The following is a 26292-nucleotide window of genomic DNA, read 5'->3' on the forward strand; positions in this document are numbered from 1 at the left end:
CTGCCACCACACCTGGCTAATTTTTAAAGTTTTGTAGAGACAGGGAGGATCTCACTATGTTGCCCAGGCTGGTCTCTAACTCATGGCCTCAGACTATCCTCTTGTCTCAGCCTCCCAATGTGTTGTGATTACAGGTGTGAGCCCAGCCCATATAACTTTTGATCCCTTGAAAATTAACTACTGATGGCCTAGTGTTGATCAGAATGCTTACCGATATCATAACAGCCAGTGAAAACACATTTTCTATGTTGTGTGTATTGTACACTATGTTCTTACAATGAGGTAAACTAGAGAAGAGTCATTAGAGAAATGCAAATCAAAACCACAGTGGGATACCACCTCACACCAGTTAGAATGGTGATCATTAAAAAGTCAGGAAACAACAGATGCTGAAGAGGATGTGGAGAAATAGGAATGCTTTTACACTGTTGGTGGGAGTGTAAATTAGTTCAACCATTGTGGAAGGCAATGTGGCAATTCCTCAGGGATCTAGAAACAGAAATACCATTTGACCCAGCAATCCCATTACTGGTTATTTACCCAAAGGAATGTAAATCATTTTACTATGAAGACACATGCACACATATGTTTATTGCAGCACTGTTCACAATAGCAAAGACTTGGAACCAACACAAATGCCTATCAGTGATATACTGGATAAAGAAACTGTGGCATATGTATACCATAGAATACTATGCAGCCATAAAAAAGGATGAGTTCATGTCCTTTGCAGGGACTTGGATGAAGCTGGAAACCATCATTCTCAGCACAGTAACAGAGGAGAAGAAAACCAAACACTCCATGTTCTCACTTTGTTCAACTGGAGTTGAATAATGAGAACACATGGACATAGGGAGGGGAACATCACACACGGGACCTTTCAAGGGTTGGGGAATAGGGGAAGGATAGCATTAGGAGAAATATCTAATGTAGATTACAGGTTGACGGATGAAGCAAACCACCATGGCACGTGTATACCTATGTAACAAACCTGCATGTGTATCCCAGAGCTTAAAGTGTAATGATAAATTTAAAATGTTAATAAAATAATGAAGAACAGAAAATGTAATTATTATTCATTAAGTCAAAGTGGATTATCATAAAGGTCATCATTCTCATCTTCTTCACATTGAGTAGGCTTAGGAGAAAGGGTTGGTCTTTCCATCTCAGGGGTGGCAGAGGAGGAAGAGGTGGAGTACATGTAAGAGGAGGCAGGAGAGGCAGCTACATTCAGTGTAACTTTACAGAAATACAACATAATTTTTGTCTGTTTTCCTTTTTCACTGAAAATGTTTCTCCATGGTACCAATTCTTCTTCCACCATTTGCTTTAGTTTCAGTGCCTGCTTCATAAAAGGGTTCATGTTATTTAAAAAAAAAAAAAAAAAAAGTCAAAAACAGTCTTGAGTAATGGGAACCTTTCTGCCAGATTGTCTAATGTCAGTGTGTTTTCTTTCAGAACTTCTTCTTCATCTTCATCCTCATCATCTGGCACTCGTTCAAAAGTACTTACCTTCATCAAGTTATCTTTTGTTAATTGTTATGGTGTAGTTAGTGTCTGTTATTTCTTGAATTTCTCCAAGATCCTCATCTTGAAATCCTCCACCCCTCAGTTTTTTTTGTTGTTGTTGACATTTCCATAATCTCATTCATGATTTTCTTGATGGACTCAGTCATAAATCCTGTGAAGTCATGCACATCTGGACAGTTTTCTCCAGCAGTGATTGTTTTCACAGCCTTTTTTTTTCTTTTTTTTTTTTTTTTTTTTTTTTTGTAATAAGAATGGCATCTTCAATGGTTTCATGCTTCCAGACTTTCATATGTTCATTCTGTCTGGGTTCTTTGTCACAACATTGATAATTCTTTCCAAAAAGTACCGTGTGTAATGAGCCTAAAGATCCTTGCAGCTTCCTGATCTAAAGGTTGAATTGGAGACATTGCATTTGGAGGCAAGTAGACACTTTGATGCCTTTAGTGTTAAACTCGTGGAGTTCTTGGTGGCCAGGGGCATTGTTCAATGTCAAAAGAACTTTAAAAGGCAGTTTATTTTTGGCATGGTACTTCCTGACTTCAGGGACAAAGTGTCCAAAAATCCAATCCAGAAAAAAGGTTCTCATTATCCAGTCTTTCTTGGTGTACAACCAAAGACTGGTAGCTGGTATTTATCTTTTCCCTTCAAGGCTCAGGGTTAGCAGCTTTCTAGATAAGGGCAGTCTTGATCATGAATTCAACTACATTTGCACAAAACAGTAGACTTAGCCTATCCTTTCCTGCCTTAAATTTTAGTGCTTGCTTCTTTTCCTTATTAATGTTCTTTGTGTCATTTTTTCCAGAATAGGGCACTTTCATCTATATGACAAATCTGTTCAGACAGATATCCTTTCTCTGCTATGATTTTCTTAATGACATCTAGGAACTCTGCTGCTTGGTTGACAGAAGCTGGTTCTCCTATTACCTTGTTCTCTTTTTTAAGTTAAACTGCTTCCTAAAATTACCAAACCATCCTTTGCTGGCATTAAATTCTCCATCTTTAGATCCTTTGCCTTCCTTTTGGTCTAATTTGTCATTTACTGTAATTACTGCATTTTTTCCTTAAATTATACTTAAGTCTCTAGATGTGCCTTTCTTATAGTAATGCTACCCACATAAAAGCTGTATTTTCCATACAAGATAAAAAGGTCTAGTATTTCACCAAAAATGCCAGATTTTCATGCCTTGTGGCATAGCTACAATGACAACTTCACAAATTTTCTTTTCTTACTCTCAATGGTAATTACATTGGATTTGTTTATTCTGATATGGCAACTGCAGCTGCAGACCTCAGTCTATAGTACATATCAAGCAATTCAACTTTTTCTTGTAATGTCATGGCTTTTCTCTGCTTCTTGGGAGCATTCCCAGCATCACTAGTTGCATGTTGTATATGTCCCATGATGTTATTTCAGGTTTACAGTATTGCACTAAACATGATCAAAAATATACAAGAACTGCAAGGGATCACTTTTTTACTGTGATACGCAATCACATACTATGATATGTGAGATGTACGGCTCACATGGAGATGATTATTGTTACACAGTGTTTTAAGTGGATGCTCACAATACTCCCCTTCTAGTTGGCTCAGCAGTGAACAGTATTTGCATTGTCATAATGGTTTAAGTATCTTCTATATTATTTATTTTCCTGCTACACTGAAAGTGAAGACAAGGACTTTTACTCATCTTTTTAATAATCTTCTTTGTTATTTTGCATGACATAATCATACAACAGATATTAGTGAAATTAACCCAAATTTTAAGAATTCTTTGCATAATTTGTTTATCAACATTATTGACTCTCTTTAACTTCATAATTCTTAAACAAAGTAATGATGCAGGATACTTCTGGTTAACATAAAAATGAGTATCCCCATCCCCAGAAAGACAGATCCAGCAATTCTTTGTTTAGAGTCATGAATCTCCGATAGTATACCAGTACCTGAAGAGGTGAGAATGTCTTTGAAGAGTTCCAGTTTCACATCCCAAAAATGTCAGGGAAGAGGGATCCAATGGACAGACCACGTTGACGAGCCATCTGCATTGTCTGTCACCTTGCCTCCAAGTGGAGGAGATTGCCAGAAGTGAAGTGGGCAAAAGAGGATGACAGAGAGCAAGTGCCAGAATTCAACACAAAAATGACCCAAATCGTTATATTAATACCACAACCCTTTAACATAGAACCCTGAGAGGACAAGTGTGCCTGCATAAAGTAAATAATAGATTTTTGGTGACGATGCTAGACACACAGACAGCTCTAGCTCATTAATCACCTCCCCATATTCCCCACATATAACCAACCCCAGTCAATCCAAGAAGAAACAATCTGAAAGGAACAAACATAGGATCATTTACAGAACCTATTTACAGGACCTTGCATTTTATTTGAGAGCATGATTTGCAGAAAAACGGGGATGGGGAGTGAAGTGAGACCAACAGAACAGGAGTGAAGCTTGTGTATCTTGTGTCTAAAGGATTTCAAATCTATGTAAGTTAAAACAGCTTGTCAAGTTCCAGTTAAATAAATTGCTACAGAACAATGAAAACATGTCCTGATAAAGGTATCGACCTAAGAGACAAAGGAAAAACAATATAGCTTCAGACATTAAAAGCTAGATACATATGAAGGGTAAGAAATCATGTTGGACTTAGGCTTCTTCATAGCAAATTGATGCACCTATCTATAATGACTTGAAGGTAAAATTAAGGATGATCCCAACATTTACCATTTAGCCATGTTGTTTCTTCTCAAGCACGAGGGTACCAGTCTTCCTTAAGCATACAAGAACTTAGGGATTATATGATGAATCTTTCTTTTTTTTTTTTTAATTGTACTTTAAGTTCTGGGATACATGTGCAGATCTTGCAGGATTGTTGCATAGGTACACACATGCCATGGTGGTTTGCTGTCTCCATCCCCCTGTCACCAACAACAGGCATTTCTCCCAATGTTATCCCTCCCCAACCTCCCCACCCCTCGCTGTTCATCCCTAGCCCTCCCACACCCCAACAGATGCCAGTGTGTGACGTTCCCCTCCCTGTGCCCATGTGTTCTCATTGTTCAACACCCACCTATGAGTGAGAACATGCGGTGTTTGGTTTTCTGTTCTTGTGTCAGTTTGCTGAGAATGATGGTTTCCAGATTCATCCATGTCCCTACAAAGTACACGAACTCATCATTTTTTATGGCTGCATATTATTCCATGGTATATATGTGCCACATTTTCCCTGTCTAGTAATCATCAATGGGCATTTGGGTTGGTTCCAGGTCTTTGCTATTGTAAACAGTGCTGCAGTGAACATACGGGTACATGTGTCTTTATAACAGAATGATTTATAATCCTTTGGATATATACCCAGTAATGGGATTGCTGGGTCAAATGGAATTTCTGTTTCTAGATCCTTGAGGAATCATTATACTATCTTCCACAGTAGTTGAACTAACTTACACCAACAGTGTAAAAGTGTTCCTATTTCTCCACATCCTCTCCAGTATCTGTTGTCTCCAGATTTTTTAATGATTACTATTCTAACTGGCATTAGGTGGTATCTCAATGTGGTTTTGGTTTGCATTTCTCTAATGATCAGTGATGATGAGCATTTTTTCATATGTGTGTTAGCCTCATAAATGTCTTCTTTTGAAAAGGGTCTCTTCATATCTTTCACCTACTTTTGAATGGGTTTATTTGTTTTTTTCTTGTAAATCTGCTTTAGTTCTTTGTAGATTCTGGATATTAGCCCTTTGTCAGATGGATAGATTGCAAAATTTTTTCCTATTTTGTTGGTTGCTGGTTCACTCTGATGATTATTTCTTTTGCTGTACAGAAACTCTTAAGTTTAATTAGATCCCATTTGTCTATGTTGGCTTTTGATGCCATTGCTTTTGGTGTTTTCGTTATGAAGTCCTTGCCTGTGTCCTGCATGGTTTTGCCTAGGTTTTCTTCTAGGGTTTTTATGCTGTTTGGGTTATATTTGATGAATTTTTCTTTAAAAAAATGCTTAAATGTGGTTTCTAGCCACCAGACATTAATCACAATAAACATCTCAAAAACTTTAAAAAAAATAGATGGATGAAAGCATACTAAGTATAGAACTAGAGCAAAAGAACCAAGAAAATTATGGTTATAAAAGAAGACAGAAACATTAAAACCTGACAATGTAAAAATAATAATATAGCTAATAAAAATAAGACGAGAAGAGGGAAAAGGGAGAACTGCCTGCCAGTTTTCTCATCTTTCCTAGAACTGATTCCTAATAGGTTCTGTCTGAGTTTAAAGTGCAGAATTTTTCAAATGACTCCAAATTATTAAAGGTTGCATAAAATTTGGTCTTAATTGATGTAGATTCTTCTAACAATTATTACATTTTATAGTAAAAAAAAAAAAGCTGAAATTCTGTGATTCTTATAGTTACAATTCGGTCTCTTTATTTTGATTAAATTTATGTAAAAACAAATATATTTTTAAAAGCATGTATAATTATATATATGAATGAGAGTTATGTATAAATCTCACTCGTGTATAATTATATATAAGAATGAGATTTATATATAATGTCCCCCAGGATAGATTTATATATAATGTCCCTCCAGCTGGTTTTCTTCTTAACTCATTCCAGGCAGGATTCAGATTATTTGCAACTGATAATGGTTATTCAGGTTTGGGACACATGCCTACCCCTAGCCTGAGGAAGGCAGAGAATCTTGGATCATATGCCCCAAACTGCATCCTATGAAAAGAAAACCTGAGGGTTTGTTGTGAGAAAATGAGAATTTATGCCAGGCAGGTAAAAACCACCAATGTCCTCCGTCTTTGCCTCACTTTAAAACTTGCAGTAAAGTAAGCTTCTCTTCCACTCAGTATGCCACTAGAGGAATTAGCTGATTTGGTTTATCAGATCTGTTCCTTCATTCCTTTCAAAGTAATTACAGGCTGCTTCTTCCCTGTCTCATGACACTGATTATTAGCTAAAGCTAATTCATCAGCTGGATATAGGTGAAACACCTTTAGCTATCTTTCAGGAAAAGCTTAGTAAATTATTTGTCATTCTCCAACCCAAGAAATGTTCTCCCTGTAAGTAAAAGTTTATTAGATACCGTGAGAGGTCTTTGGGTTCAGCCATTTTCTGTCCAAGCTATAATTAGAAAGCTAGACAAATTATATCAACTCCTAGGGAAAAATCCACACACATACTCTTTTTAATAAATCCAATTTGCTCTATTTGCTTGGTATTAACAACTGTTAATGTTATGTCCAAATTCCCTTCCTTCCTCGTTGGAAAGAACTATATCACTTCAGCCAGTACCTACAAATGGATAGTTAATTACTCGGCACAGAGGGTTATGTGATTCATCACTGCAATGTGGAAGTGAATGTTGCCAATTGTCAGCTTTTTCCAAACTACATAGTGTTACATGGTTTATGTCACAACCAATGGTGGCAAATCTCCAGAAATAAATACTACCTAGGTGTCAGAGACTCATTAAAATGATCACTCTGTAGTCCTTCATCAGTGATTTCCAAACCCGGCTATGTATCAAAATCACTTGGCGACATTTAAGAAAAAAAAAAAAAAAAAAAGATACAGCGTTTATCCCCAAACCCTCTGGAATCAGAATATTGTTGGTTGGGTCAGGGACAGATTCAGGATTTTGTAGTACCTGAGGAATTATACAATATGGAATCTCTCTTTAAGGAAAAGAATGTAACAGTGTCATGTTTTTAAAGACTTTCCAAAATATATTACCATACGAACACACCTCTAGGCCCTTCTAATGTGTAGGTCCATGTAAGTGATAAATCCTGACGCTTAACCTTCATTAGCTTCATACTAAGTCTACCTGTGGGTTAGGACCTAGGGATAAATGTGTGTTTGTGTATTTCTGCATATATATGTGTATGTGCACATGTGAACAGTGTGCTTGTGTGCATTGTTTAAGCTCCCAGATGAGCAGATCCAGAACCAGGCCTCTCCCTTCTGTAGCATCCATCCTGCTTATTCTATGCACCTCAACTTCTTTCTTTCAATGTCTTTTCTTTCCCTTCCTGCTTTGTTACTTCCTCTTGTGCTTTCTTTTTCTACCTCCCAGTCCTTTGATTTTGTCCTCTACTTTTTCATTGGCTCCAAATCCTGGCAATGAAACCCACAAGTCCCATTGCTGGATTTTTGGATTGAAATAATTGCTGGACTTTCTGAGAGATAGACAGGTATATTAGATCGCAAACAGGGAATGAAAGGGGCCATGTGTAGGAAGATAATAGAAAAAATAGAAAACAAAAAGGACGTAGAAAATTTATTGTTTGCTATATTCTAATCCAGCTCTCTACTAAACTGTCAAAACTCGAAATGTTTTGAATTTAATGTTTTTATTTTCTTTGCCTTTCTTATGGCAGAAATGCCCATAGCAAAAATTATTGCAAATAATCTACACCAATCCACACTCCAGACAACAGCCTCTGAGTTACAACTGTTCTGGTTGAAGTTAGGGAGAAACAATTGTGCTACGTTTTCTGTGTTTAGTTTTAGTTTGTAAATAGCTTTATGCTTTTTTTTCCACATAATTTTACATGATTTTAGGTGTTGGATTTTGGCACCAGTAAATACGTTTGTTTGCCTTGAGGAGCACTGGATTCGAGAGAAAACTCACTGTACGAAATGTCAAGTTCTTAGTTTTACTCTGGGAAAATGAAGTGATCTATTCAATAGAAACTTTTAAAAAATGTTTTTCTTTTTACTTTGTAAAAATAAAATAGGCATAATATTGAAAAATTTTAAATACACAAGCATGTAAGGAAAAATATGTATTACGTATAATCTCCCCCAAGCAAAGCATCTCAATGACACAGTCATCATGGTGATTGATGTACTTGTAGCTACCCAGTAAATATTTTTAGAATAAAAGAATGAGTGTGAACTCTAGAGAATAAACAAGACCCCTTTCTGATTTTCCCCCAAGTGCCTATAATTGTGATAACTAATATGTACACATGGATAGTCCCTAGCTTACATTGGTTTGAGTTAGGATTTTTCAATTTTATGATGGTATGAAAGCAATACATATTCAGTAGAGACAGTACTTACAGTTCTCATACAACCATTTTGGTTTTTTTTCACTATAGTATTCAATAAATTATATGGGATATTCAATAACTTTATTATAAAATGGGCTTTTTGTTAGATGTTTTTGCCCAACTATAGGCTGATGTAAGTGTCTGAGCACATTTAAGATGGGCTGGGCTAAGCTGTGATGTTCTATAGGTTGGGCAAATTAAATGCACTTTCAGCTTATGATAATTTCGATTTATGATGAGTTTATTGGGACATAACCCCATTGTAAGTTAAAGAGTATCTCTCTTTAAACAAATATATATTGAATAATAACAAAGACTCAGCTAGACAGTGATGACACAAAGATGAATAAGAGTGGTCTGTGCCCCCTCAGTGGAGTTTACATCCAGTGAAGAAATCAGCATATTGCCATCAATCCAAGGACACTTAGACACACAAGGACACAAAGGGTAACTTTGTAAAATTCCATGTAAGAAATTTCTTTCCAATCTAAGAGCCAAGAAAGTTTTTTTTCTTTTTGCCTCCTTGAGTCCTCTTTTTCTCACTCCACGTTCAATCTGAGCATATGCTGTTGGTCCTATCTTTAAAATCTATTCAAAATTCAACCCCTTCTCTCATCTCTGTTATGCAGCCTTGGGCCAATCCATTAGCACTTCTTGCTTCGATAATTGCAATGGCCTCCTTATTGGTCTTCCTGCTTCTGTTCTTACCTCCGTACAGTCTGTTCTCAACCCAGAAGCTGGAGCAATTCTTTGAAAATTTAACTTAAATCATATCACTTCTGTGCCCCAAATATTTTGCTCGATTCCCATTTTATTTAGAGTGAAAGCCAATATTGTTAAAAATGGCCAGCAAGGTTATTTTTCCACCCTCTTTTCCATTAACTCCCTGATCTCATCTCAATGGCACTCCATCGTTTTGGAACAAACCAGCAGTCTTTCTACCTCATGGCCTTGGCGGTGGGTTTTCTCTGCATGGAAAGTCCACCCCTTAGATATCATTATGGCTTACTCCCCCACTGCTTCAGGTTTTGGTCAAATGTCACTTTCTTTGTGAGGCCTTCCCTGTCAGACTTCATTAAAACTGCAACACTCTCATCCTGGTCCCTGTTTTATTTTTCTCCAAAGAATTAATGCCATCTGACAAATTATATATTCTACTTATTTATTTGTATCCAGAATACAAGCTCCACAGGACCAGGAATTTGATCTTTTTACCCCAGCTGCTGAAACATATGCCTGACACATAGTGGTACTCAATTTATATTTGTCAAATAAAAGAAAAGATAATCTATTCATTCTGCCATTATCCCCACACATTCTTCCCTTTTCCTCTTGTTTCCTTTGCTTCACTATCAAAATACTTTTTACAGTGTTTATTGGTCAGCCTGACAACATGTATGTTTTCACCAACCTTGGTGTCTTTTAAGTGGCGTTCACTGAAATCACATCCTACTTTGCTGCACACTGAGTCCAACAGTTTTGTTTTTTTTTTTTTTTTCTTAAGAGAGGGTCTCAGCCTGTCTACCAGGTTGGAGTATAGTGGTGTGATCTCAGCTCAGTGCAACCTCCATTTCCTAGGCTCAAACAGTCCTCCTGCCTCAGCCTCCCTAGTACTTGGGACCATGGGTGCATGCCAACACACCAAGCTTATTTTTTTTTAAATTTTTTCTAGAGACAGAATTTTGCCATGTTGCCCAGGCTTGTCTCAAACTCCTGGCCTCAAGCAATCTGCCTGTCTTAGCCTCCCAAAGTGCAAGAATTACAGGCATGAGCTACCATGCCCAACTTCAGACAATTTTTTTTTTAATCTGAGACCTGCTTAAAACTGATGCTGTGTCTACAATGGTCTGAAAAACTCAGTTTAGAGAGCAGGACAAGGCAGATATATGACAGAGACAGTAACGTACTTTTCCATCTCTACAAACTAACATATTTAAACCCAGAATTCACTTCTCATAAAGTGAGGAAATCTAATGTAATGTCAGGATTTTGAAAAGGATGCATAATTCTTTGATAAGTAATGTATGTATTTATGCAGGCTGGAATAAAAAAGAATCACTGAACCAGGGACTTTAGGTTCTCAGCTAATGTTAGAGTTGTAAGGTTCTTCGGCTTCTTCATCTTTAATTTTAAAATTTAATAGGGGGATTGTCAGGGGAACCTAACATTCTACTCCAAAGGTTGGTTCCCACCAAATACAACACTACTGAAAACCAGAGCAGTGAAGCAGTTTCCTGTTAAATGTAGGTTATTCTAAATATGCCTCCTGTTTATGACATTTTTAGAAGTCACATATAGGAATCATTTCTACATACTCAATCAAATTTGTGTCTTTCTGTCTTCGAAATACAAAAATAAGAAGGGACAACGGGTAAATGCTTATCCTTGCTGCTGCTTATGCTTAAAAGACATTTGTTTAAAAAATTCCTCACTTGGACTGACTTTTCCAGCAACTTGTTCATATCATAGGAAGGAGAGCAGATGCAACCTATAACTAAGGCTTGAATTACCATTTCAGGAGTTACAGGGCAGGAGAGCCTCTTCCCAGAAAGGTCAAGGGCCACAGCCAACTTGCTCCCTTTGTGAGTCAGACAATACCTGCCTGTTGCTATTCTGAATTCAATAAGCAGAGTTATATAAAATGAATGTCCCTGCGTGCAGCTGCTTGACAATGCTAGCACAATTCAAATGTGTAGTCTCTAATGTTATCCATCATTGATGGGCAATCATTTTTATTATTTGTATTTTTCCCTTTATTTTCAGAGATTTGAAGTTCCTAAATAAAAAATACCCTAAAAATTTCACAAACAATTGAGCATTTGCTATATTTTCTATAACCTTATATTTTCCTGAATTTACCTAAGTTTCATGTCTTCAGATTACATGGGAAATTATCTGTTGTTTAGAAAGCTATTCTTTGCTATTGTCTAATAACAGAAAAATTATGTGCCTTCCCTTCATCAATTTAATGTAGTAGATAGCTACCAAGTATTACAAGGGTGGAGGCACTGCTAGAATTTTTTTTTAAGTATGACACAATGAAAAAGATACATAATATCATTAATCCTTAGGGGAATGGAAATTAAAACCCACAATAAGGTACGACTATATACCCACTGAAATGGCTGTAATTAAAGAGAGACACATTATCAAGTACCAAGTACGCAAGGGAAACTAGAACCTTGTATACATACCGGTGTGAATGTAAAATGATACAGCCACTTTGGGAAAACACTTTCGCAGTTTTTTATAAAGTTAAACATACACTGCCCATGTTACCCAGAAATTCCACTCAAGTGAAATGAAAACATATATACACATAAAGACATGTATGCTAATGTTCACAGCAGTATTATATGTAATAGCCCTGAGGCAGAAACCACATGGATGTCCATCAGCAGAATGAAATATTATACAGCATTGAGAAATGAACACATAACACTTACCAGTATACATAACAGCATAGATGGATCTCCCATGTATAATGGGCAGCTAATTACCCAGAAGAATGTTTGGCGTTTGACTCTATTTATATAAAGTTCAAAAATAGGAATGGTAATGTGTGTGACTGGAAGTCAAGATAATGATTATCCTTGTTGGGGGAATAGAAGTGACTGAAGTGGGGATGAAAGACTACTGGCATGCTGGGCTTGCTCTGTTTCTGTCTGGAAACTGTCACAGCTCTGTGAACTTTGCTAAAATTCATCAAGGTGTACCCTTCAGACATGTGCAACTTTCTACAGTTAAGTATGCTTCCAGAAAGTTAATTAAAACTATGAAAAGTGAGTGACACTTGATTTTCAGATATTCAGAGGTCTTAGATAAAACACACTCCGTATTCCCTGCTTCAAGGATTTTACAACCTAATGAGGAAGACAAATGTGTTGATAAATAATTTTAACATGAAACAAACTCTGGTTAAGTGCTACATTATAAATATAAAATAAGTACAATGAAGAAAAGGAAAATGTTTACAAAATATTGCAACAAAAGAACAATCTGGAAAAATGTTTTAGAGTGTGGTCAGTGTATAGTTTACTATATATAATAGGAAGAATATAATAATGTGTAAAAATGGATGGAAAGAACATAAATTAGAAGTAAAGATATGTAAAAGTATTGAATTATATACAAAAGTAACTACGGTTTGAGAGGCCAAATTGTTTTAAAATGTCGGAACACATTAGCTATTTATATCCTTAAAGCAGAGTCTTTTGTTTTTAGTTGACTGACTTTGCCCAGGCTGTAGGTCATTCTGTTCCAGTGGTTCTCAGCCCTAGCTGCACATCAGGATCACAGAAGCTTTTATAGCTTCTCCTGAATCAGACTCTCCAGGGGTGGGACTCAGGTATCTGTACTTTGAATAGGCACCTGTGATTCTCCTGAACAGCCTGAGTTAGGAATCATCCCTGTAATCCCTGTGGGGTGGAGGGAGCCTTTGCAGGAACCATCAATACAACAAATGATTCTGAAAGTGTCATTTCTTTGTTTTTGGAGCTCTGTGGCTTCTACAAAGAAGAGCATGTTTCATATTTATCTCTTTGTAACCATGCCAAGAAATTTCTTTGCAAATGGCTTTTATCGAAGTATTACATGAAAGATGTTAATCCTACTGTTAAATTTTAACACTAATTCTTTCAAGTACTAGGGCATTTCTTCTGATTTTATTGTAGGTACATAGATCCATAACAGAAGATAGAACTGGAAAGGACAAAATGGCACATGCAGGTCGCTTGTTAATGCATTTGTATGACTAATCTTCCTTCTATGAGGAGGAAATGTATTTTTAGCCCTCACATTTATATATCCGATGTTCCATTGTGAAAATGTTGTCACTTAGAAAATTTTAGTCCTCACTTAATTCATTCACTTGTTATCTATTATTAGCTTATCTATGCTTTTTTTCACTCCTTGTTTTGAAATCATTTTAGAATTACAGAAAAGTTGCAAAAATAGTAGAATTTACATATATTCTTCGCCCAGCTACCTCTAACTTTAACAACCTATATAATCAGAATACACTTATTAAAAATGAGGAAATTAACATTGAAACAATAAAATTAGGTGAACTACAAGTCGTATTTAAATTTAACTGTGTTTCCATGATTTGTCTGTTCCAGGATCCAACCCAGGACCCCACAACCCCACATTGTATTTAGTTGTCATGTCACCCTAGTTTCCTCCAATTTGTAACAGTTCCTTGTTCTCTCTCTCTCTTTTTTTTTTTTTTTTGTATTTCATTGCCTTGACTCTTTTGATGAGTACTAGTGAATTAATTTGTAGAATGTTTCTCATTTTTGGATTTGTGTGATATTTTCTTATAAGTACATTGAAGTTATTCACTTGGCAAGAATGTTGTAGAAGTGATCAGGTAGTACGTATGATGTTAATATGTTTATATTTCTCTGATTATTTGTATTAGTATGGACTTGTGGATACTTATTTTATGAACTGTAATCTGTGCTATCATTGATTTTGATGCTCAAGTTGTTCCAGCTTTAGTCACTGGCAGCTTCTTCTGATTGGATCCTGTGTCCTTTTGAAATGCCCCATTCTTTTAAAAGCTCTTCTTTTTCTGACATCACTAGATGTTCCAGACTCATCTTGTATTTTTCCTGCTCTAGTCCTGGAATCAGCCATTTCTCTATGAAGCTCTGATTCCTTTCACTGGAGAATGATATTTAGAAACCAAGATGTGAGTGGTGCTAGGGTGCCACTGCCCCCAGTCCCTCTCAGCAGAAAGAGCTGGGAAATATATGCATGTATTCTAAACCAAGCATACACATATACAGTACTTATTACTTACTTCTATAGCTATCAGTGTATCTGTGTGCCTCTCCCATTTTCTTATTTGTAACTTCTTTATCTAACAATAAAAACACTAGCTGCCATTATTTACAATCCTAGATTTACACAGAATAGTTACTGAATTCCTAACTCATACCCCTGTGACAAATAGATTTACTTACTATAGTACAGTATTTGTTTGCTTAGAGGTCTTTTTGGTTTTTCTATTATAATATACAGTTAAGATCATGTTTCCAAAGTGACTTAAACTCATTTTTAATTCCTTTCACCTTTGGCATAGTTGTGTTATTCATCTGGGTTATGCTGTTTATTTGGGTTCGTTTGTTACTGTTTGTGTTTCTCTTTGGATTCATATATATATATATATATATATATATATATATATTTAATTTTAGGAAATGTGTATAGCATTACTATGGTTCAGAGGCAAAGCTGTATAAAAAGAGCTATTATAAGAAGTTTCTTTTCTTCTATCTCTTCCTCACAACCCCACCCCCACATCTCATGCCTGCTTTGTTATTTTTTTACCAACTTAAGTTACAGTCTTTTATGGTGTCTGGTTTATGCTTCTCCTATGACTTATGCACAGATGAGCAGATTAATTTGTATTTTATTATATTTTCTTTTGCTTTTTATGAAGGGTGGTAGCACAGCATATAAACTATTTGCCCTTTGCTTTTGTTCCACTTAATGATTTGAAAATTATTCCAGATTAATTCCTAGTGATCTTACTTATTCACATTTTTAGAGCTGCATAGTATTATTCAGTTGTGCGGATACAGCAGTTTATTCAGTCACTCTCCTATGTATGGATATTTATGCTGTTACCGTTATTTTGCAACCACAATTAGTGTTCCAATAAATAAACCTGTATATATTCAAGTAATTTTGTACTATTAGAGGTATATTGTCAGAGTAGATTCCTAGAAATGGAATTTCTTGGTCAAAATTAAGTGCATGTGTGCTTGAGTCTTTCAGTCACTCTGTCTATTATCTGTATGCCTATGGGAATGACTATTAGAGGGTTAATGTATATACTTCATCAACACACAAGTTACTGAACTACAGCTTTTAACTTGTGTACCTTTTTTAAAATTTAACTTTCTTCATTAGTTGCACTTAGCACATTAAAAAGTATATTAAAATTGCATTGGAGTTAGGAATTAGTCTTGCATAATTTATTCCTTTTCAAGGTTCAATACATACCATTGTAATATGTCAACAGCCTCTAATGAAGGTAGTAATCATACATTACATTTACAGCCCTATCAGCCCAGGTGCAGACTAGAAGTTTATGATCACTGATAGAAAGTAGGCAGTTCAAGAACTCTAGCAGTGACATAATGACTAAGTATTTATATAATGCTATCATTTACCCAGAGTTTATTTTTCAAAATTCTTTCAAGTCTTTTCATTTTATAGCAACTACACAACTGTAGGGTGGATTAGGGAAATAACAAATAAATCATGACATTTATGTAGTACAAAGTCCTTTACATCTATTATCTCACTTGAACCACAAAACAACCTCATGAATTAGACAGGACATACAATCTACATCCCCATTGTTCAGGTAAGGAAGCTGAGACTCAGAAAAGTTAAATGTGATCTCGATGTCAAACATCTACTAGGTAGTAAACCTAGAGCCAAACTTGAGACTAGACCACACTACAAGTTTTATAGCTAGCTTATGAAACAACAATGAAAAACTGTCCAAGGACATGATATAGTCAAAGAGAAGCAAATCACTTGCATATATTTTGGAATCAAAAGTGGTAAAGAGAAATCTGTTCTCACCATGTGCAGGCTTTACTCCCACCCTAGGTGCTGCTGCTGTAATAGAATGAGCACTGGCCTTGGAGCCAGACAGCCTCAGTTTGCACCCCGGTTCTGCCCCTTTATTTGATTTTTGGGCCTTGGTGAACTATTGAAACTCTGTTTTCTTCCCTCTGAAATGGGTATTGTTCTGCAGAGCTGTTGGAAGAATTAAGAGTAACTTCATCAGAGAGACCCTCCCTGATACCCCCAGCTAAATGTTTTTCTCTCCTGCAGTGCTCTGTCCATTTCCTTCAGAGCACTTGTCACAATTTAGAGCTGTTTACTTTTATGTTTATTTGTTTCACATCTGTGTCTTCTGCTAGACTATAAACATCATGACATCAAGGACTCTGCTTGGTTTTGTCACTCTGTGTTTCTTGTACCTGCCCCAGTGCCATTAGTCACTCAATAAATCTCTGAAATGAGTCTTCCCACATTCTTGTACTTGTTTTTACTTCAGCCACATAGAACACCTGCAGCCCGCTTGTCCTTTCTCCTCTCTTACTTTCAAACAAGCTATTCACTTTGCCCAGCATACGTATCCTTGCTCCTTTGTTTATCTGGAAAATCCTTACTCATCCTTCAAGACCTAACTCAGCTGAGGGTTTCTGAAGTATCCCCGTTTCCCTGAAGCGTGAGGGAGATTTTACGCCCCCTTAGCTTGCCTCTGTTATAGTCGTTGCTGTATTCAGTGAATATTTTTAAGAGCCTGCTCTGTACCAGGCATGTGCTAGGTGCTGGGCATACCGCAGCGAACAGGAGCTGTCGCTCTAATAAGGGAACAGGCCACAAAGAAGTTAACAAATAACAACATTCCCAACAGCAATAAATGATAGGGTGATCAGTTCTGAGAAGTTGACCTTTGACCTGAGATCTGAAAGGTAAGGAGTTGGGAAAGGGAAGAGATGGAGGGTGAGCCTTGGATTGTGACTGTTTGCTGGGCTGTTCCTCATTTCTACCCTACCTCCCACCCACCCCGCACCTCCACTCAACTGGCCTCTGAGCTCTGTGAATCTTGTATTCCAAGTAGCCAGCACAGGCCCAGTATGTCACACTGCAGTTCCACCACTGGTGGCATAGCCTGTGAGAACTGCCAGGCGCCTTGCCCCATGATTCTGCTGGGAGCTGGATTCCAACTTAAAATCCACTCCTTCACTTAATGTCTTGTGACGCTAGGAAAGTTATTCAATCTCTTTATAATAATCTGTTTCCTGATTATTAATGTGAATATAACAATAAGACTTAATAGGGTTGCAGTTAGTAATAAATCAGATAATGCACCTGAAATTCTTAGCCAAGAGCCTGGCACATGGAATGTAGTCAATAAATGTTGGCAGAAATACTCCAGAGCTCACAAGGTGTTTATTAAGTAAATGAATGAGCTAAGAAATAATAAAGTTCCATTCTTACTCCAGTAACTAATACTAGGTCCAAAGAAAAGCTGAATACCCTAACTTATCTTCAGTTGCCTTCTTTATTGTATATTTTAGTTTGTATAAAAAGAAAGAAAGAGAGAGAGAGAGAAAGAAAGAAAGGAAAACATCAAACATCAGTGATTTTACCACCCAGAGTCAATAGCTATTGACTCTTCATCTGCTTTTAAAGCAGACTGTGATAGTCTAGGGCTTTTCTGGATAGTACAAGCCCTTTGTGTTTTAGCCTCAGACCTCAGTAAAACAACTGCACAAAATCTACCAACCTCAGGCCATCCTGCAATGGTTCTTTGTCATCTTTGGAGATGACACTTTGAGCACTTTGTATTAAAAGAGATTTATTTTATGCATCGCCTACTTCACTTTTCATAGCAGATCTCAGGATATCATAATCAATGAAAGTTATGATGATACCAGAAAGAACAATTTTCTTAGGTCAGAGACACCAATGGTATTAATCTGGGATGTTGCTCCTGCTACACAAAAATAGAATTCAGATCATTTCTGCAAACCTTTAGTAGTTGGCAAATCCGCAAACCCCTTGGAAAACTTTAAATATCAAAACAGCATGCACAAAGATGAAAACATTAACAAACTGGTACATAAAGAATTTTTTAAAAATTATCTTTCTATTGCTCTATTGTATTTTCACTAGAAAACACTGAGATCATGATTGCTGTTTTTTTAAACATTAAATATCTGGCTACTTGGGAGTGCTTTGATACTGGAATGTACAGACACGGGTTTTCTAGTAAAAAAAAAAAAATACTGAGGTAATTAGCAAAGAAAGATTTTTGCCAAGTAGTCTCTTCTGTGAGCTGTAGGAGTAAACATGTGTTAGCATGAGTACTTCACTCTAAATTATCCGTGTAGCCAACACATTTTGGGAAGTAGCATCACCTTTATTGTAACAGAAATCAACTTATGCTATCTTAGAATGAGCAAATTATCAGAAAGCCATTTCTCTTTTGTTTCTGAGATTTGTGGCATCGTTTTTAGGGTTTTGATTCACAAACTAATGCACCATAAACTGGTGCTGGAGGTACTGAAATCTGTTTTTCTGCTCCATAAATACAGAGGTGGGCATGTTTATCAAAGTCAGTAGAAAAGAGCGACATTCGCCAGTTGGTCACTCTGATGGGGTGATAGGTTATGGGGCTTTGCAGTGATTAGTAGTGCACATCATAAATTATGGGATAAGTGTCTGCACTTTGGTGGTGGTACAATGCTAAGCAGCTGAGAAGACTCCAGATACTCTCATAGTTTACAGACAACAGGCTGTATTTTATATGTTAATAGAAGGAAGACTTCTGATAGGATGAGGAAATTCACCATAACAAATGCATTCTCCTTACTGTACTCTAGCATGGCACCAATTAAATTCAGCCATGTGTATGATGTACTCTTAATTCCTAGCAGTCCCAAGAAGGACTAACATGAAAAATATTACATACTCTTAGATTTTACAGGTCATAAGCAGATGGAAAAAATTATGCCAATTGTTAAAGACATTCACATGCAGTATAACACACCTCAAAACGGTGTTTATATGGGTTTTTCTTTAAAAAAAATTAAAGTTATCTTGGGTAAAATTTAGTTAGTACTTGGGTTTTTTTAATGTTGTATGTGTAATCCATTTTAATTTATTCCTTCTGCAGAGCTGAATGAAAGTACAGGTAACCTTGTAATGAATAAAACTGATAAAAGGCTATGTCCAATGAAAGGGAAATTATGGAATGATTATTCACTTTGCAAAAGGGTTCGTCATAGGGAAGCTTTCCTAAAGCATTTCAAATTTGATTTAGTTTATAGAACATTCATTTACACACAAAATTTCAGGAACAAATTTAGTGAGGAAATGAGATAAATGGTCATAATAAGATAGAGATCCTGTACACTGCTAACGTTCATGCTTTGTCTCTGCTCCTTCTTGCAGCACTGATAGCCATTGGGCGATACAGTATGACAATTGAGACTGTGGATGTTGGATGGTGTAAAGAAATCACAGATCAAGGAGCCACCCTGATTGCACAGAGCAGCAAGTCTCTGAGATATTTGGGGCTGATGAGATGTGATAAAGTAAGAGTTGTCTATCAAGTTGTTTGTTTTCTACATATCAGTATAGTTAATAGCTTGATGTAATATCCTCTCTTCTTCTCTATCCCTACCCCTATATATCATATATTATGTATTCCTTTTATATATCTATATATATAGATATAGATATATATAGATATAATTATAGCTATGCATTGTTTGCCTGCTTTTGTAAACTAATCTGAGATTATCTTTGCATTTCCCCTACTTAATAATGAATTTTGTGCTTAAGCAGAAAGAAAAAATAATCATATACTACACAGTCTGCTTAGAGGTTGGCATCCTATTTACAAGTCCATAGACCAAAATATAAAAGGTTACATGACAAACGGCAATTTGCAGGATCTAACCATAAAATTCTGTTCTGGATTCCAAGTTTCCAGTAATAGTAAAGATGGAAAGAACGGTACCAAATTATTTTTTCACAGGTGTATAATTTCAGTACTCAGCATTTATGTATTCTGGCCATTTGGGACTAAGAAAGGGCGTATGTGGGAGTATGTGGGAACCTGCATCTCCCCATACATCAGATGCCACTCCTAGCACATGATAAAAAATGGTTCCAGAGGTCCTGGTAGAAGGCTTGTGGAACCAGCCAGGGATGTGAGCATGAGTTCAGGAAGTGGTGCAGCATTTAACATGGGACCCTTTTAAGACTGAGAAAAGAGATAATAAAAATCTGTATACTGACACTTGTAATCCTAGCACTTTGGGAGGCAAAGGCAGAAGGATCACTTGAGCTCAAGAGTTTGAGACTAGCTTGAGCAACATGGCAAAATCTTGTCTCTACCAAAAAAAAAAAAAAAAAGAAAAAAAAAATTAGCCAGGCATAGTGGCACATGCCTGTAGTCCCAGCTACTCGGGAAGTAGCTTTCAGTTTTATTTATTTGCTTTCAGTGACCTTCTATCAGTCTGTGGTGAGCCCAAGTAGTTGAAACTCCTGATGTAAGTAGTACAGATGTATTTAGGAGATGCACTTCTAAGGGGTTGAGGGGGAAAATGCCTGTTGGGGGTCAGTGTCCCCCTAATGCTGGGGTTGGGGCTAGGCTAGAGTGGTAGAATACCCAGAAGAAATCGGCAAAGAATACTAACATAATAAATAAGATGATTCCATATCGGAGCTCACCTGAGTTCAGTAGGCCGAGGTTACGGTGAGCCGTAATTGTGCCACTCCACTCCACCCTGGTGATAGAGCGAGACCCTGTCTCAAAACAAAACAAAACAAAAAACGATACTGGACGTCAGGCACTCAACAGGTGTTTTCTTCTTTGGTTGTTCTATGTTCTCCCTATAACAAGTCTAAGAAATAGTTATTTGCATTGTGAAGGAGAGAAAACAGAGGCTCAGAAAGAACAGTCAGTGGCCCAGGGATACTCTGGCAAGACTTCACACCAGGCCTTTGGAGTATGTGTCCATTGCTGCTGCACAACCCTGGGGCAGTCTGTGGCCATGGGGACTGCTTCCTTAGCAAAGGTCCAGTTCAGATACTGGCTCAGAATGTGCCGTCATCTGGTACTAATTTACACATGTGTGCTACTTTTGTAAATGGTAATTAGGGACAAATCTAGCAAAATAATGTGAAACTAAATAGACACGCCATTCAAAGGGCATGCATTTTCTAAATGTAGCAAATCTGGGGGCAAATGAAGTATGGCCCAAAACCCTTGTGTCCTTTGTAATGTTTTGTTAATTGACTAATTCTTTTATCCAAACACTTTAGAATCCCAAATTTTACTAGACCTTTGCCAGTTACTTATGTTTAGAGGAATGTTACTACATATTCTCAGCCCAGCCCAGAATCGACTTACTTTGTAACTAAGCAACAGCACTGAGACTCAGGGGTTGAAAGTCTCCCACAAATCTTTTTACTAACCAACCCAATGCTGCTGCTAACTTTGCCACTTTAACATGACTTCTGTTAAGACAAGTTAAAGGGTCCACCATAGGCAGAGTGCTCTAGAAGCAGGAAACAATGACAGCAGAGCTCCTCGATTTCCAGCAGAAGGAACTACCATGAGTGCTGTCTAACCAAAGCTACCAAAATGTAACCACTCATGCGTATGTGTCCACAGCCATTCTCAGAAATTGCCATATTTCTAATGTCATCTTTAGATTTGTTAAGATCAGCACCATCTTCAGAGATACACTGTAGAAGTTGTATGTTACAGTTACTACAGGAGAATGCTATTCCAGACATATTTGCTGACCAGCATTTTGCTAATTGTAAGTTAAGAAATGGGTTATTTTCTACCCAAATGTAAATTAGTTCAAAATTAAATAGAGACGCTGTTCCGATAAGCTGTATCCCTGAGGGTTTTAGCCCTTTCCCTGGGCCGCCTCTGAATCCTTTCTCTAATCAGAGAGCCACTCTGAGAGCCCATTGGCTCCAGCACGTTGCCGTCTGGTCAGAGCCTGTGCAGCACAGCCCAGGGAGATGCTGGACCCAGCCTTGCTGTCTGGCTTCTCCAGACTTAAGGCAGCTCAGAGCCAAACACGAGAAGCTCTGTGAGGATGGAAGACAGTTCCAAACCACACACAAAGCACAAGTAAAGCCTTGCACAGAAAAGCATGCTTCCTTTAGTTGGATGGAAATCTAAAGTAGCTATTCAGTTTTCAGATTTTGTAGCATGCCATCCATCTCCAGATTTTAAGTTACCATCAAGATTCAAAGGAAGATTTGAGTAGCAAAGAAAAGAAATTCATAGCAAGGTTATGGTCTGCGGAGCCCGAGTTCAGGTTCAGATCTGGGGTCTGCACTTAATAGTTATGTCATCTTGTGCAGTTACTAACCTCTCAGTGCCTGTTTCCTTGTTTGCAAAATGAGGTTGATATTAGTACCTATCTTGTAGAAATATGAACATTTAAATGAGTTAACGCATGTAAAGCACTTAGAATAATGTCTATTATTTATATAATGCTCTGTTACTGATTATTCTGATATCATCAATGTTATTATGTTAACCTGTGTTGATACTGGAATTTCCCAATGAGAAAAAATTATATTACCTGCTATCCCATTTTGAAAGAAAATTAAAAAGAAAGGGAAAAAAGTAAACTCAGAGAATGTTTTGCCTTTATGCTTTTTCCTCACCTAAATTTAAAATTAAGATTATTTTTTAGACAAAGGTGTTAGTAATTACACTTTCTATACACTTTGCAATGGAAAACTAATGCCACCGTAGGACGCTTAGTATTTGGAGTCAATTTATTAACCATCTACTCCAACACAGGGATGCAGAAAGATTTGCAATGGGAGAAAAGGGTGAAGATAAGACAGTTGAAGATAAGACAGTTCAAGTAGATAGGGAAACAGAAAGTAACAAGAAAAATAAAGGTGAAAAATAAGAATAGAAACAGGAAACAGAGAAAAACTACGATTAGGGAATGGAGAAGATACACTGTCTCTTGCAGTCTGTGATCAGCAAAGATCTGTGCCAGAAAAGTATTAAAGAACAAAATTAATTTAGGGCTATCACTTTGCTCCCAACCTTAACCAAATCTGCTAATCACTAATAAAACCCATTGAGTTCTCCTCTGTGTTTCTGCACGTCAATCGGAGCCAGTGGAGGAGGGAGGGAACGTCAGCGTCTACTCAATAAACCCCTCGGTTAGGAATGGTATCAGTAAGATCCCTGCACTGGAAAGAGATGTGGTTTGTGAAGTCTGTGTGCCCTTGCGCTGGCATTCTGCGATCCTGTGGTTCTGAGAAAGAACATTCTAGTTACATGTCCTTTCACATTCAGTCAGTTTTACTGAGGGCAACATATTTAATTTGGAGGCTATACTTTACCGAACTGAAGCTTTTTTTCCTCATTTCAGCTTTTGAGGAATTGCAAGAATAACAAAATGCCTTGTATTTGTTGTAGTAAAACAATGTTTCCTCCACCACCCTCAACCCCCATCTCTCTTGGTAGGTTAGCAGAGAACAAATGAGAAATGTTAAACATACTGGTTGCAGATAAAAGCAACATGCACTCAGATTGTTAAACAAGGGCTAAGCTAAACTGCAGTAAATATGTTTGGCTACAATATTGGCGATTCCTAGGGAGGAGTTCTCCAGTCCTTCAACAATGCAGCATTCCCCATGCAGTTGTAAAGTCAGGAAGTGCATTAAGAAGCCCCTGTTTGAGTAGCTTTTCTGATTGCTGGATGGATAAGCATGTTAGAGGGTTTTGAAGCTGACGCCACTTAATCTCCTAAACTTTAGTGCATTGTAAGAACCAAGAGAAGAAAACGCTGTGTGAGACGGCTTTGATGAATTGGGGTGAGCTTATATTCTTAAACACTGTTCAAAGGCTTACTTGACCTTGGGAATTAGAGTTGACCCGAAATCACCTATCAACTTAACTCACATTTATTTGGTGATTTAGTTAAAAATACTTGTGTAATCAACAGGAGTCTCTAATAAGAGCAGTATGTTTACTCTATTTTCCACAATTATGGACAGTTGCTTTGGTCATAGAAATTGTTTTTGTGAGTTCAATGAATTCTAGATTCTTTATAGATCTGTTCTTATTATTGTACGATATTTTCTTCATTACTTACACGGCAGTTTGGATGGAGAACAAAACTAAAAAGGACCAAGAAAATCATGGGAAAGCTGTAGGGCAAATGGAAATGCAGCGTTCAAGGTTAATGAAAAATGTTTGGGGTAACAAGGTTGATCAGAAGGGAGGAGGCACCGTGGCCTGGCACTGGTGGAGAAACCAGCCCTCACCAGAGGCAGCCTGGCTAGTTTGCGAGACCTCGGTGATAAAATGTCGTGGTGGAAACCTCTGCAGTGTGTGTTAATACAGAAGTTTGGAGACGCAGGCCTAAATTATGAGCAGTGAATAACATCATAAACGTAGCAATTCTCAAATGCCAAACCCTTGTGAAAAGCAGTTGGATGGAGAAATGCTGGAGCTTTTAAAAGCTCCCTTTCACTTTCTATTTTTTTTTAACTTCATGCAGAACTAATTTTATACACTGTTCATTTGATTTGAAAATGCCAGCGTCTGGGGTATCATTAAAGAGCGTTATTGAGGGAGCCACTCTTGGCAAAGGATTTTGCTTTAAATGCTTGGTTCTTTATGTCCCTGCATAGTTATAGATGGGAAGGAGAAAGTGTGCCTTGGTTTACCTAATCCCGCCTCCACCTTGGCCCGGAGTAGGTAGCTACCCTTCCGCTGGGGTTTTTCTCCTTGGCCAGTAGAGGTGCCTGGAGGGCTGTGGGGCCACGTTACTTAAGGAACAGACATAAATAGATTGTGAAAGGTCCACCCCAAAGGCCTATGACCAAAGCCTCTTGGAATTTCTTTGATTTCTAGTTGACATAAATTAGAATTACACAGGCGTGAAGAGCCCGCCCAGTAAAGATGAGAGAGTCTGTTGGGGAGGAGAGACGCCTCTGTGTGAGTCTATTGATTATCCAGCTGCCTTCAGGATGGGGGCTTCTGTGGAGGCCGACTACTATTGATCCACACCATGAAAATAATCGAATTAATTTATTTCTCATCAAACTGCCATTGCCAAAACCTTTCTCTTTACCTGCCCCAATTCCTGAAGTTCTTAGTTAAGGAGTGAAATAGTGATTGATTTCTTTTAATATATGTTGCTATATTCTTCAGGACATACGAAATCCTGGTTTTCACATGGAGTTCCACATTTTTAAATGGTAGAGAGATTTTTTTTTTTTAAATCAAGTCAATAAGAAGCCAATACAGAAAGCAAGTAATAGAAACCAGTCAGCTCTTTTGAGCCAGGAGTCTGCTTTACAACCTGAAGATATCTAGGGCCAAGTTTTGCGTGCCCAATTTAATGTAAAAATATTCAGGAAAAATTGACCACTGCATATTTCAGGAAGTAATTATGGTAAGAGAAAGCCTCAATAACCTAAATATTTCTGTGGAGAAAATGGAGTTTTTATCAGTTTGTTTAGGAATCATGAGCAGGAAAGCCCTATGGCGAAAATAATACAGGACTCTGTAACTAATGTACAGAACTAACTGGAAAAATCAGTTTCAGAGAAAAATAATTTGAGGGGCACTGTGTCCAGGACTGTTTTGGTAGCAATTCAGCCATGAAACAAAGCATGTACCTGCAGGGATTCTCCTATTCCCTGCCATGTCTGGGCAGCTGTTTCCAGGTTGCCCATAGCCAAAATGTAAGATTTAAATTTGATGCCATATCAAAGAAAATAAAGAAAGAAAACATTTTATCCAAATAAGACAGGAGTGGTGTAACTGTATCAGACTGTGCAGTCCTCTGTTGCGGGTGACATAACCCTAACTCAGCCCACCATGCGATGTGCCCCAAAGGAAGGGGGCATGAGAAACGGCGAGAGAGGGCGGCTGGGGCTCTAAAATCTGAACTTAAGTCCTTCACTGGAAGCATCAGCATCTTGTTCCTTTTGCTGATGATACAGTTTCTCCAGGTGATTTTCACACAGGAGCACTTTAAAACACGTTTTACAACCCTCTCCTGATTATTCCTGGTAATTGAAACAGGGAAAAACACATCAGCTGAAATTCAGAGGTTACCTTTCAACCTC

General features: G+C 37.4%; 1 protein-coding gene across 1 annotated transcript in view; it reads left to right on the top strand.

Moving 5' to 3' along the window:
* The window catches only part of FBXL17 (F-box and leucine rich repeat protein 17), a 533735-nt gene that overhangs the window by 490983 nt on the left and 16460 nt on the right, over nt 1–26292 (top strand). Inside the window, exon 8 of the mRNA XM_039469518.2 lies at nt 19600–19742. Within this exon, the coding sequence (XP_039325452.1) occupies nt 19600–19742 (143 nt within the window). The remainder of the gene's footprint in view (nt 1–19599; nt 19743–26292) is intronic.

The sequence above is a fragment of the Saimiri boliviensis genome, chromosome 1 (genome assembly GCF_048565385.1).
Source record: "Saimiri boliviensis isolate mSaiBol1 chromosome 1, mSaiBol1.pri, whole genome shotgun sequence".
NCBI classification, from domain to species: Eukaryota; Metazoa; Chordata; class Mammalia; order Primates; family Cebidae; genus Saimiri; species Saimiri boliviensis.